This window comes from Corvus hawaiiensis, chromosome 21, assembly GCF_020740725.1.
Source record: "Corvus hawaiiensis isolate bCorHaw1 chromosome 21, bCorHaw1.pri.cur, whole genome shotgun sequence".
NCBI lineage: Eukaryota > Metazoa > Chordata > Aves > Passeriformes > Corvidae > Corvus > Corvus hawaiiensis.
In genome coordinates, this window is record NC_063233.1 from 5778052 (window position 1) to 5792584 (window position 14533).

A 14533-nucleotide genomic window follows, 5' to 3' on the forward strand; every position below is an offset into this window, starting at 1 on the left:
TCCATGTGGAAAAGCGCAGGTTTTTGACAAATCTTCATCCACCTGTGTGCTGGTCTGATAAGGAAGCACCAGGTTACCTGGCTCTGAGACAAAAGCCAAGCCCTATCCCATACTTTCTCCACTATTTTCTGTTTTAGAGACAATACCTGTTACATCCCACAGAACATTTCGGCAGATCATTCTGCAAAGCAAACCCCATCCTTTACTATCCTCCAGCAATGTCTCCTCCCCAGTCAACAAATGCCCTTGTTTCACTTCCTGCCCATTTAGTGATGACCAATGCCAATGTCTTACTGTGATTTTCTCCTCTTGGGCACTTAGGGATTTCTCAAAGTCTTCATGCTTCTTCAGAAGAGCCTCCACACTGTCCAGAGAATCACCAAGGTCTTCATTCAGCAGAAATGCCTGAAGTAAGGACACAAACACATTTTTATGTTTCCATACTCAGCTGCTCTAAGTGAGCTCAAGCACAGCCAGGGATATTTCCTGCCATATGTTATTACTGAAATGTAAAAGATGACATCTGGGATGGTGTTTGCTTTATGCTTCTAACAGCCAATAATTTTTTCCATCTTCTTATTCAACCAGCATTTTACAAGAGTTAACACACACAAAAGCCACATCAAGCCCACTTGCCACAGTTCATAGTTTCAGCATTAGATGGAAACAGCCATTGCACCATTTCAGGCAGACAGATAAATAACTCTGCACAGCACCCACTCACTAGTGGGTGCTTATGGCACTGTCAGTAGGCAACACCAACTACTTAAGCCTACAGAAGACTACCCAGAAATTAAAGTCCACTGTATCTGGAGCATTCAAAGCTTTGCACTCGCCTCTTGTTTGCTCATCCAGTTGTCAACTTGTTCAGTATCTCTGTAGAAAAGCTGCAGGTCCATGCACTGCTCATACTGCTGTCTGCGGAGCTCCCACAGTTCCAGCAAGGCAGACCTTTCATCTGAGAGGATGGTCAGCTGATCGATTGGGAAGAGGAATATATAATAATTTTATTTAACACTCTAGTTCACTTCCATCTTGATGTAAAATCAAATTGTCACTCTAAAAAAGTGGTTAGCACTGAACTGAAAATGACTTCCTGTGTAAAGAATGAAATCTCCAGTTCCTGATGTGATCATCCTTTTAAATTAAGAGACACAGAAGAAAGAGACAAAATTCTTCTAGGAGCTTGTGCTCTCAACTTACCTTTTCTTTAACTTCATCAGAAGCGTAGTGCCCAGCAGAGAGCAAAGCCTGGCCTGACTCATCAGCAGATTTGAAGCTGTCTTCATGGGCATCAATTTCTCCCTAAGGAAGGAGATGTGAAAAAGCAAAATTTATCTTAGCATAGAGTGTCAAAATTACCTTACAATGCACATAAGGTAGGCTGCCCACCCTGGGCAGCCAGGGGACCTTTTTTTAAGGGTTAGGGTTAAATTCCTACATTAAAATGAAACTAGAAGTTGATTTGAGCTGTATTTTTTCTGCTTAATTACAGGAATTCCTCATGATGGAGAACTAAAACAGTCGTTAGTCCAACTGGCTGCTACCAGGCCTACCTTTTATAAAATATTATCATAAGCATTCTTAAATACTTAGTAATTAGTAGATATCTACCATCTAGAAACAATTTAAAAATATTAAATCAGGACAGCAACCTAGTACTGTGTTAGTTGGATGATCAAAGCATTCCAGTGCTGCAACATTGACTCAGAGACTGTGTTAGACATACAAATCAGAGGGCTGTTGACTGGATTTGGCTGTATAACCACTCTACCTTATGTTCCTGATGTCTGTCTAGAAGAGCTTCTGCCCCAGCCACATCGTTGGCAAGTTCATCAGCATTTATCAGAGCCTTCATCTCAGTCACCCAGCTGGTGAGGTCTCGGAAGTCTGCGAGAAAGCGCTGCAGCCTTAGGTAAGCAAAGGAAAAAATGGTTGGGAATAATTAATTCGCAGAGTTTCTCTCCCGTTTCTCCAAAGAAAGGGTTACAAACATAAAAGCTGTTCCTCAGATCAAATAAAACAACATAAAAGTGTGCTCAGAATATTGAATAACTAAATATGCTTTCAATCAAACAAGAAGCCTTTTAAAGTTATGAAAATGTTGGGTTCTAAATCAATGCCTCAAAGACACGTTTTGCATATAACTTATATTGTAAGTAAAATTAATATTCCTAACTACACACTGAGGACAACAGAAATCAAAATATAGTTCTCAAGATAATCCACAGGGCTGCTTCTGTCACAACCATTACGGTGTGTGGGGAGGAGAGAACCGTCAGAAAATTTCAACTGCACATGACTCAGCCGTAAAACAAGCAAACAAATCCTCAAATTCCTTCCAGAATACCTTTAGTTGTTGCCTTTGGCATATGCTTAACACTTATCAGCAAAATTGATCAGTTTGTTTCCCTTTTACATTTGCTGTCAATTGCTCTGAAGATACTAAGACAGGGAAGGTAAAGAAAAAGATTATTTGTGTGGGTCTCCACTGCCAAAAATCCCACATCGTGGGAGGGAACAAAGGGCAGAAAAACAAAACCAGAAAGGATGTAAACTAACCACCACATCAGGATTTGTTTTTAGTATGGCTTCTCAACAGTGATCTAACAGGTTATGTTTCAGAGACCAGATCAGTATAGGCACAAGACTGGATGAAGACAAAACCCACAGCAACAAAGAACTACCACAGAAACAGGGAATTCATTTATTTGGTCTGTGACAATGCATCAAACAATATATCATACTTCAGTCTTCACAGAGACTCTTAAAGACTCCACAGTGAACAGATTTGTAATAAAAGTATTAAAAAAGCTTTTTTTTTTTCAGCAAAGCTGAAACACAGTCAGATAATGTACTTCAAAATGCACATTTCAACTCAGGTAGAGAAAACAGCAAATGCCCTAAAGCATCACCGTGTCTATTTTCATAATTGATCCATAGCCAGAGAATGACAAAAAGCTGCAATAATTTTTCAATCATGTAAATATTTCTTTTACTATGAGAAGTTAGTGTAAAATAGAATTTGGTGAACAAGACTGCTCCAAAAACAACAGAATCATCCCAAAATTTTGGAAGCAGCACCCCTTTCTTCTCCTTCCAAGAGCCCTCTGTCAAATGTGAACAAGGAGGGAAGCACCACTGCCCTGCTGCAGTGACCCACCTGTAGGAGTCGTTGAGACGAGCATGCCTCTCCGCTGCCAGCGTCCGGATCTGTTCCCAGTTGGCAATGAGTTCCTCCCGTTTCACTTGAATTTGGGAAGCATTTATTGGGTGAGACTGCTGCAAACGGTCAGCTTCTGCACACAGGGCCTTCACCTAAACCCAGGGACAAACTGAGTGAGCTTCCAGCCTTTTACAAGCAGGTGACTTCGTTTAAACTGTAGGTAAAATACACCTTGCAGGGGTACCTTATCTTCCAGAGCTGCCAGGTCTCTTTCCAGGCCTTCGTGCTTGCGCAGTAATGCCTGCACACTGGCTAAGTCTCTGCCAAAATCATCTGAGGCCATCAACTGCCCTTTCTCCTTAATCCAGCTGATTGTTTCATCCACATCCCTTCAGAACAAAGCACAAATTGAAAACAGTTTGTCTAGTATGGAAAAAGGAAGAAAGCAGGATGTGTTTCCATACATGTGCCAGACGTACTGGCATACAAACCCATATATATAAACACTGCAGCAAACTACAAACATCCTTTAGAAAACAAACAAATAGACTTCCTTTGCATCTCATGAAACTTTGAAGTATATTAACAGGCCGCTGTGACCAGATGCAAACCAGGAATTACAGCACCACTCAGCACTGTCACGGAGTGGATCCATTTCCCCCTCTGGACCCGTCTCCAACTTAATTACAGCAAATCTCAAAATGCTGTAGATGGAGATGAGAATAGAAAGGCATTGCTCAAAGCCTCCAAAACAATTGGGCTGACATCCAATAAAAAAAAGCACACCCCATTTAAGGCTCATTAGGACAGAACTGGGGGAAAAAGCCCTCAGAGGAAAGAAGAGCAAAACTGCCATTAGCAGGAATGAACAAAACTGCCAAGTGCTGAAAAGCTCCATCAGAATGACCATTCTAAAGTAACTGTAGAACAACAAGGCCTTCATTGAACAAGTCATGCAGAAGAGCAAAGCAAAGCCATAGAAGACAGTAGCTCTTCTCATACTACTGTGTGCAGCTGAATGCATCATTAAACACCCACACAAGGGTTAAATCATTCAGCAGATCCAGCCAAGGTCATACCTGTTGAAACGCTGCACTTCAGCTGCCCCAAAGAGCTTTCCTTGCCTCTGAAGGGCAAGTCCCTTAAGACGCTGCCAGCTTGCATTTACTTCATCCTGTTTGGACTTTATCAGTTCCTCTTCAGGGTGTTGTTCCTGGCAAGCAAAGGAAAAATGCTATTTTCCTATGTTCTTTGGCTTTATGTCCATTGACAAAACGCTGCTGGTCTTCAAGAGATCAATTTATAATTACTGTCCTTTCCAGATGATCACTTAATTCAATAGCTTCCCTGAAATTTCACTGTGCAAACACTCAATACTCTAGCAGTGGTTTCCCTATATACTAATTACTCCATAGGAAGAGGGCTGTAAACAGCATCTTCTTTTTCCCTGGAATGAAACACTTCCTGCCCTGTCTCCATCCTTGTTCAAGCCCCAGATGTCAAAACAGAATAGATATTAAACCTCCTTGTCCAAGAGAAATATATTTAACCCCAGTATGACAGTTTCTCTTACTAATCACTACTCTCCACAATTTCAGAAACATTCCCAGCTGGGGCAGTTATTCAGGCTGTTTGGCAGAAGAACAAGTGAATCAAATGGTGACCATTTAAGGTGAAGATAGCCAAGTACCCATGTGGAGCAAAGCTTAAAGATCTGCCCCAAACCAGGGAGAAAAGAGGGGAAGTTACAGACAAACGTTTGCTGTGATAACTGACTTGCCAAAAGCGATCTTCAACAGACATAAATGCTTACCTGGATAAGTTTGCCAGCAAATTGGTTCACTTCATTTACTCTTTCTTCATGAGCTGCCAGGTCTGTCTGGAACTCTTCAAACTTCTTTTGCAAAACTTCAACATGCTCTAAGTCCTGTCCAAGCTCTTCTGAGGTCACTATTGCTTCCTAGCACAGTGAAAAAAAAAAAAGTTAATTTCAGTATATCCTATGGGAAAACACTATTAAAAATTAGGAAGCAAACTGTCCTAATTTTCAATAGGTCAAAGACAATCACAGTGTTTAAGGTCAGATTTAAAAAAGTTTTATCCACTGAACTCCATTCCCTGCCCCAACACCTACCCATTACTGCAGAAAATATGCAAGATCACCAAGAGAATTATTTTTTCATCTTCCTTGATCGTATTAATTTTTCAAGTACTAATTCTTAGCACACAGAGTGACTAGAATTTGTTCCTTTTTACACTGTTTATGGGCATTTGCTGTAGGCTTCTGATGCAAGATTTTTGCACAAAAAGTGCAGTGTTGTATTCAGTAACAGTTATACAGGGTTTACAGTTTGAACCTACAGTGACACAAAATAGCAAACTATCATTTAAGGAAACCACTGAGATTATTTTGTGGCTGTTTTTCTTTTGATAGTGTGGTTTGTGGTCTGCTTCCTTAGAGTTCAAAGAATCAAGAGCCAACCGTCCCCTCCTGCAGTTCATGTCCTTACAATGTATATCTAAAGATATTCCAATCATTTAGTAACGATGTACACACTGCTTGCTGCTTAGGCTGGCTCTTTTCTGAAACAAGTAATTTAGAATATTTACTTAAAAAACATTTCCTTTTCATGTTGAAGATTTCCCTCAGAGGAAACTTGAATTTTATTTGTCTTCTCAAAGCAAAGAAGGAATTGTTTATGCTAAGTGCTGCCCAACACACAGGCTTCCTCTCAGACTAGTAACTTTTTTTGGGGCTGCAAAAGAGCAATAGTAGTTTGCACACCTACTGCTGATGCAATGTGAATAACTAAATAAAATATACAGGTGCCTTTACAAGTTTTCTGTGATTACCTGACCTCCAGCAACTCTATGCTGACAGAAATTTTCCACACAAGCACATCAAATTTCCCATCAAGGAGACAGTAAAGGGAGGTAATTATGCACCTTATCATTGATCCAGTCCAAGACATCTTCACATTCCCGTAAATATTGCACCAACTTCTGTGCTTGCAATAATTTGACTCCCTTCTCTCTCATCTTTTCCATCAGTAATTCCCATAGTCGGTGCAGCTCCTGCAGTCGAGTCTGAAAAAAAAGGATGTTGTTATTAAAATCCCTTGTCAAAGAAGATGAGATTTATTCCCTTCCTGTCCTTAACAGTAGATTTATTTATTTTTCTGAAGTTGTACATCCTAAACCTTACCTTAGACAAAGGGTAAGGGACAAACCTCACGATTTTATCTCCAGTAAATAGTTTTCAAATTATATAAAGTGGTGTAACACAAAAATAGGAATTACTGAACTGAGTATTTAGACAGTTGTTATAAATTAATGAAGCTATCAAATATCTTTACATAACTATGAGCTAAACATCCTGAGATAAAATTTGATTTAAATTCTATACTAATGTGAAGTCAGACCAAAAATTTGCTGCTCTCCCCTTCAAATGTTCAGTCTTTTATATGAAAGTCAACTCACAATAAGTGAATTGCATCTTCCTTTGGGAATTTATTTTTATTTAAGACAACACATTTGTTTCCAGTCAAACTTATGCCATTTCACTGTATTTTAACCACTTCTCTTAACACTAAACAGTTTATATATTTAGTTAACATTGTGAAGTGACATGATATGGACACACTAGGAACAATTACTAGTTTTAATATTGAGTTTCTCTGGCTGCACTTGGCCTTTCAAAACTGTTGGGAGCTACTATAAACTTTATAGACAACAAAAAGTAAAACTGCACTCCCACACATGCACACAACTTGCAAAACAGGAAAGTAACTGCTCCACCCATTGTTTATAACACTTTGCTCATCGAGACCTGAAACTTGAAAGTCATTCAAGAGAAGCTTTTGAACATCATGGGCGGATACCACTTAATCCACTCAGAAAGTTCAATTAAAGAGATTTCAAGGGAGGAAAGAGCTCTGAGCAGTGCCCAGAAGGATGGTGCAAACTGTCAACCAAGGAAGAAAGGAGACATTGCAAAAGGAAGTTGCACTGCAGAGCCACAAGCTTCACCTACTCGTATGTGGGACCCCACTTGGGTGGCCGTGACTATCGGGCGCTGGGCAGTCCGGTACGGCGTGAAGGACTGAACCAGTGAAGGCAAGTTAGAATGAAATGCTAAACTTATCAATCAAGTTTGATAATCACTACAAAAACATCTCATCTTTAAACAATTCTCCTCAGAACCACATCTAAAAGAAGGTATGAGCTGGGTGCTCATGAAAGAGAAAAACACCTCTGAGCTTAAAAATACAAATTCTCTCATTATTTGACTAATCAAATACCCATAGAATTTTAAAGAGTGGTTTTGAATATAGAGCTATCTGTGCAATCTGAACAAAGTGCTTAAGGAATGGCCTGTAAGAGGGGGGGGAGGGGTAAAAAGCTTTAAAACTCACTCTTATGGTTTCAGATGCAAAATGGCCTTCATTTATCATCTGATTTCCAGTCTCATCCAATTTAATGATGGCTCCTGAATTGGCCTGCACCTCAGCTTCAAAGGCTTGGTGCTTCTGCAGCTTCCCCTGAAAGGAAAGCATCAAAGAATGTGACTGAGATTTGGTGCACGGACTCCTCCACATTCCCCAGCATCAAGATTTAAAGCGTATTTTATGCATATTCAGGACTGACAAACAAATAATAAAACTGCACAGTTGAAATCAGTTGTATCATGTGTTTGACAGGTGGATTAAAACATCCCAGTTTTAGTTACTTCTTTCTTGTGTTTGCTCTTGCACATGACAGTGTTCAAACCTCTCAGAACCTGTCAGCTAATTCTGCCCACACAAACTTATTTTCTACAAATATCTTTTTTTTTGTGGAAACAATAAGTGATAATTCACATTTATTCACAGAGTTAAGGCATCCAACAAATTCTAGGATTAAACAAAGTTGGTTTTACACTACATTACACTGAGCAACTTTTTCTATGCTGATGTAGCATCTAATCCATTATTAGAAATATTCCAATTACATCAGCAAAAAAGCCAAGCTTTTGAAGAGCACTTTCCAAGGTCATGGGTATTTGCATCCATCTTTCTTCACTCTCAGATCAAGTTTCATTTCTGTGTTTTTTCTATCCCAGCTGACCTGTAACGCCCCAAAATTAATAGTGCAGGAAATATAAAGTGGCAGGAAGACTTGCCTGCAAATTGCTTGGGTCTTTGTAATTTTCATCAGATGCAATCTGCAGTTTCTCTTGGATCCATTTTTCAAGCTCATCTGCATCACGCTGGAAAAACTGGAATCGATAGGAATCTTCAAGTTTTTGGCGCCTCAGAGAAGAGAGTTCCTTGAACCTGTGGTAACGGTCCAAAACTTGCTGACGCCTTTCTTGGATATCTTCTGCTGTTTCCAGCACTTTTACACCACTTGGATCCATTTTCTGAAAGCAAAAATAAAACTCCATTATGTTTGTCTTATAAAACACTGGTAGATCAGGAAGAAATCCATGCAAAAAAAAAAAGCTGTTTTTTTAAAATCACACATTGTTTACTTATGATCTTCCTCTGTGTGGGCAGGTACGTGTATAAAATATAAACATCTTACATATAAATAAAACCTCACTTCTAGCAGAAAATAGTGGTAAAGAAAAATTTACAAAGACATTTAACACCTATTTGGTTTGGACAAATATGGCTGCAGTCATGTAATGTCCATGTCATCTCAAACTGTAGCATGCAAGTGTCCAATAAAAGAGCTAAAAATGTGAGTTTGTGCACAAATATGTGTAGATACCAACACAAAACATTTCTTGTACAACATACAATATCTCAAAACATTTTATTTAAAATATTCAATACTAAACTAAAGAATATTACTCTTCTTTGAACAACAGTTAAGTGGCCCAGATGTATCTATATACACTTACATACATATATAGACCCACATCTCTTTCTGATGCATCTCTTCTTTGTTCTCTAAAAAAAGTTACAAACCCATCCTGCCACTCTCTATATAACCTTTCAAAAGCAAGTAAGAGGCTTCACAGATCTGGCCTTAGACAAGTAATTCAAAGAGCATTTTATTTAACCAGTGATCTTGCTCCAACTGAAAATCCTTCTATATTACTTCATGAACTAAAACCTAATATTGTTGCCACAGGCAGCAAAGACTTGACTACTGTCTTTTCTATTAAAATTGGGACAATCTTTAATTTTCGGTTCCTAAACTTTCAAAAAGCAATTTGATTTTCAGTAAGAGATCTGGGCATTAGAACAGAACTGTAACACAAATTTTAGAAGTGGAACTATTATTATCATTGAAGTTTGGATATTTAACCACTTATTTAACAACTAACTCTGTATATCAAGAGGTTGCTGCAACAAACACTTCTGTGCTTGAACAATATTGCAATTAATGTCTTTGTGTACAAGTGTTTACACAAGTCACTCAGTGCTTTTCTACCATCAATTCTGCACACTCCAAGCTAAAGGTACTTCTCATCAATCCTGCCAGAGACAGGGAAGAAACCCAGACTAGAACTGCATACTAAAGGACATAGGCAATCAGTTAAAATACATCATTAAATATTAAATTGTTATTTAGTCATTAGTTAGCTTCATGCTTTAATTAGACATGTATCTTGCATAATTGTATGGAAAACTCCACAGGCTGGAAAGTGTTCTACAGGGCCGTGTTTTCCAAGCACTTGCAAAAGGACAATCTGATAGAAAGGAACATATGGGGACGAATCCACACATTCCTGAGCTCCCTTCCAAGGTCCCCACCCTCCAGAGGACAGCTGTGCCAGCAGCACTCCTTGCTCCCATGAACTCTGAGCCCCAGCTGCACTGCGGCAGTTGCAGGAAGGAAAGAAAAATCAGCTTTTCTTTTTCTTCCACTCATTACTGTCAAAAGAGGGCAAGGAGAAAAACCAACCCAGAGTGCGTTACATAAACCAAGCCCAGGTTTCGTCTTGCAGCGCTACCAAAATCTCCACTTGATTAGTGTATCTGAGTATTAAAAGCTCAAACCCTGAACATAACTTGAGCTCAAGCACAGATATGGTTCCCTGAGAAAGCAGCTGTTTTTTCCAGCACTCTTTCAAACAGCCTTTTTCCTCCAGGAAAGGAAGTTACTGCTAAAAACTTCCTTTCCTGCCCTGTCATGCTGTGTTTGAATCCCAACAATACTTCTTTTAAACTGCACTGTGTTCAGGAATGACACAGTGGCAGCTGGTCAAATGTACTGCATGGCTGGAGCCCCTCTCTGCTTGTTCTGGTTTTGGGCAGTACTGGGAGAAAAGTAAATCCTGGTCAGTCTCTGGAACACTCTACACTCATTCACTGTACAATACAATTCAACTTGTATTTCAATATTAAAAATAACCTTTGCAAAGTCATTTGAAAACATTTTAAATTATTTAATTATTTACATTATTAATCTAGGGAAACATTACAATTATTTAAATTATCATTTCAAACATTGTTACAATTTTGAAAGCCCAATGGGAGACCTCCTGTGATTTACCCTGGGAGCTGGTTTGCCTCTCACCACAGAAGCCAGGCAATCTGGCTCCTCTTTTTGCTGGAATTGGTTAAAAGAAAGGCTCCTTTTGTAACTACAGTGGAGCCAGTCAATTGTAAAAGAAGTGCTTTAGTGCAGCAATAATGGACTGTTCTTCCTGCAGCCCCAGCGACGTCAGCAGTGTCTGTGCTGCCAGAGCCACAAGGGAGCTCAAAACTCAAAAGTCATGGATGCTGCAGAACAATGCAGTCTCCCTCCCTCCCTGGATGTTATCACCTCCAGCTGCAGCACTCCCTGGAATACCAAGCACCCCTCCAAGATGTTCCCAAACCTTCTTGGTTCAACTACATCGTTTGAAGACACCTAGGATACACCTCGGCACTTCTTGCACGAATCCCATCAACTAGAAGTTGTGCTTTATGTTTTTAAGGTGAGAAGTGCTGGGATGTAACTGTGCCAGGCTCTCCCCAGATAACCGGCGTCATCCCTCCAGCCCCGCCCGGCACAGCTGGTGCTGGGCGATAAGGATGGGGGCTGAGGGAACTTTCCAAGCCCCAGAGAGCAGATCTGGACTGTCCTGAGGACATTTCATTCCTCCTTTCATGCTGTAAGATTGACATTAGGTCAGCTTATGTCTAACTCAAAAAATCAGAAATGCTTCTTCACACTGCACCATTTTGGTGATGTTATTTAAAAAGAAAAAAAAAATAGCCAACAAAAAGAAGTAGGAAAATTAAGGAAAAAAACCCTGAAACAACAAAACAAACTTATTACTCTCAACCTTCCATCTATGCCTTCCCCAGTCAATAGAAATTATACATAATAGCACACAAAAATATACAACTGCAGGTATTTACAGACACCACAGTGCAACAACGATGATGTCAGCAACACCATTCAAGTTCGGGAACAGCGGAATTGAGGTGGGTTCAACAGGAATTACAGTGGTGCCACACAGCAGAGCTGTCAGCATTTCCCTTACCAAAACATGTTTTCAGGGATTTAAAAGCACAAATGTGAAATACATTCATTGCTAGGCAGAAGATTTTAGTGTATTTTTAAAAACAGTTACATGAAGCTTAAAAAAATTAAACTCCTTTGCCTGAAAAACAATCAGATATCAGTACATCATCAAGATCTAAAGAAGCAGTAAAATAATTACTTTCTCTTAAGAAAAGTCCTGATGTGTCACATATATTCAGCATACATGACCTCAGTAGTAGCCTGTAACAGAAATATTTTCCCTATCACAGCATTCCTGCTTCCCAAGTATGCACACATGAACAGCTCGATGCACTTTTTTTATGTTCATCAACATCACACATCGTCAATCTTGTCTAAAGAAGATTTAACTGATCTCAGCTACTCCCTCCCGGGGAACAGGAACAGATTGCTGATCTTTCTTCTTTGAGCAAAAAATGGATGCGAAAATACCCTTCAAAAGGACGGAGAAAAAAAAAATAACATTTTTCCCAGCTTTCATTTCTCCCATTCACAGCTCCCTCAAAACATCGGGGAAGAAACAAACCACCATGACTGCCTGGTTTATGGAAGTCCATAAATACTTGTACTGCTGGAAAATCAAAGAGAATCCTTCTGAAAACATGCACAGCACTGGCTCCTGCAAAGGGAGCCTGAGCATGTTGTGTTACAGAGAAGGAGCTAAAGGATGCCATATCCTATCCTGGAGATTTAAACACTATTGGGACAAAATTGATGCCTGGCCTTTTGGTTTGTTGAATTTAACTTTACAAAATAAAGACATTTTAGGGTTAGACTATGTGCAGCAGAACACTGTGTCCAAATATGCTATTAAGGAAGGTCACAGCCCCAAACCTCCCCCAAATTCCAAGCCAGAAAAATCAGTCAAGCACTGCAGTACAAAAAAAAAGTCAAGATGTGCTGAAGTTGCTGCTTGATGCTGTAGACTCCTACAGACTAACCACAGTGCAGGTAAAATTCAAACCAGCCCCAAAATTTAAGCAGGTATTGCAGGGACACAGAAACTGTCGCATTAGAAGAGAAAATAAATGTAAATTGGTTAAACCAAAGTGGTTGCAAAGCTGATGATTTAGGCTGACAAGAGGGTTTGAGCACAGCCTCAACTATGCACTTTTGAAATACGAAGACAGATAAAGACCTGTTCATTTTTAGGCATTTAATCTTAAAATCCCAATTCCACTATTTAAATAAGAGTAGTTGAATTGCCCATCTGAATTTGGTGTCTTTACATACAACGGGGCCTTTTTGGGTATGTTTTTGCTTCAACATCACAGACCTTTGATAAAACTATCCAGGACTGGCAAGGACTGCACTCTGCTGAGACTCCTGAGAAAGCAAATTATCTTGACTGCATTGCAGAAATGCAGAGTTTACAGGTAATGCAAGATTATATAATTAACCCCAGCGTTTTCCATCCCCATTTGTTATCTTTTCATTGTCATTTTAATTGCAGTATAAACATTTACATCACTACCATTTCCAAATAAAATCTGGTTGCTTGTGTTCCCCAGCTGAACTCTGATCCATACATCCTATTTATTTTATCACCACTGAAACAAAAGCATCACTGTGTAGAAACAGTTACACCACAACAACTCAAGGATTATAAATTTGTGCAATTGGGTGAACAGGAAACAAAGCCAACTTTGAATGCACAATGTTCTACACTGTAAATCTCTTCACAGTTGATTTGCAGATGCTATTAAGAAAAAGATTCTGCTCAGGTATGTTTTAAAACAAAAACCTCTTGGAAAATTAGTCAGTATAAAAACCTGATTATATTGAACTGTAACTCCTATAAAACATTCACACATCATGCATCACAGACAGAAATTAAGCAACTCAAAAGTATTAAAGGAAAAGGCAGATCACACACACACTAAATGCAAATAAAGCACCTGCTGTATAGAACAAATTCAAACCAGTGGCTAGAAACAGGTCACTGCAATAAAGGCAGGCAAGTGTGGCAAGGGCACTGCATGCATTACAGCAAAATACCTGGACTTTGACTTTACGAAACGATGACAACATGATGGAAGAATGTAGAGTCTAAAAGGGAGGGGGAAATCAAGATAACATTCAACTAATGACCAGCATAAGGATACAGCTGAATTTTTTTCTGTCACAGTACCTGTTAATTACTTTCCTTTTGCTTCCTTGTCACATAAAATAATGTGGTGTGTTACCCAAGCTACTGAAAATGACGAACCTCCTCATGCAAAAAGGTTACAACATCAACAGGAAAACTTAAGTTAATTCAGTATGTACTAACCTTTGCAGTTAGTTAAAAACAAACCAAAAAACTACCATAATCTGAAGGTCAAAACAGAACGTAAAGCAAGTTATCTGGACTTGGCAAATGATGGTTCTTGCTGCAGCATAAGCAAGTGTGACAGGTTAATTTGAAGACACAAATTCAATCAGAAGTTTTGGAATGTAAGTCTCTACAAAAATGTTGACTTTCAATTGCCACAACAAAAAAATGGACAAGTAGCAGTTGCAACAGAAGGTATTTTTTGAGATGTAGCTGTTCAGAGTGTCCAATCCACCGAATTTTCCCACCCCATGGACATGCTGCAATCCTTCAGTGGAAAACTGCAGCAGTGTGTGTGCCTTTGTGCCTGCTGGAGGTGTGGAGGTCTCTCTGGCATTTGCACAGCTTCACCTGTGTCCACTGCAGCAGGGAGCTGGCACATTCCCACTCTGCTGGACCCACGGGCAGCCCTGGGAGCACAGCCTGGGCTGTGCTCACAGTCTCAGTCTCCATCCACTATCCACGGCATCTGCAGTCTGCTCCACCCCATTCTTCTGCTGCCTATACTCACTCTAGGGACAAATGTGAAAAACAAACTCCCACACTATGCTAACAAGCAGAGGAGG

General features: G+C 39.6%; 1 protein-coding gene across 9 annotated transcripts in view; it reads right to left on the minus strand.

Moving 5' to 3' along the window:
* SPTAN1 (spectrin alpha, non-erythrocytic 1) overlaps positions 1-14533 on the minus strand; it is a 46305-nt gene that overhangs the window by 29638 nt on the left and 2134 nt on the right. For 8 of the 9 annotated variants that reach the window (XM_048325743.1, XM_048325741.1, XM_048325746.1 and 5 more), the window contains exons 2-13: positions 13652-13702; positions 8328-8567; positions 7582-7707; positions 6113-6253; positions 4980-5126; positions 4246-4379; positions 3411-3555; positions 3164-3318; positions 1775-1910; positions 1204-1305; positions 837-974; positions 295-405 (exon numbers count right to left, since the gene is read on the minus strand). In XM_048325743.1, the coding sequence (XP_048181700.1) occupies positions 295-405; positions 837-974; positions 1204-1305; positions 1775-1910; positions 3164-3318; positions 3411-3555; positions 4246-4379; positions 4980-5126; positions 6113-6253; positions 7582-7707; positions 8328-8567; positions 13652-13684 (1608 nt within the window). In that variant the 5' untranslated portion in view covers positions 13685-13702. The remainder of the gene's footprint in view (positions 1-294; positions 406-836; positions 975-1203; positions 1306-1774; positions 1911-3163; positions 3319-3410; positions 3556-4245; positions 4380-4979; positions 5127-6112; positions 6254-7581; positions 7708-8327; positions 8568-13651; positions 13703-14533) is intronic. The other variant, XM_048325742.1, reaches the window with a different exon arrangement.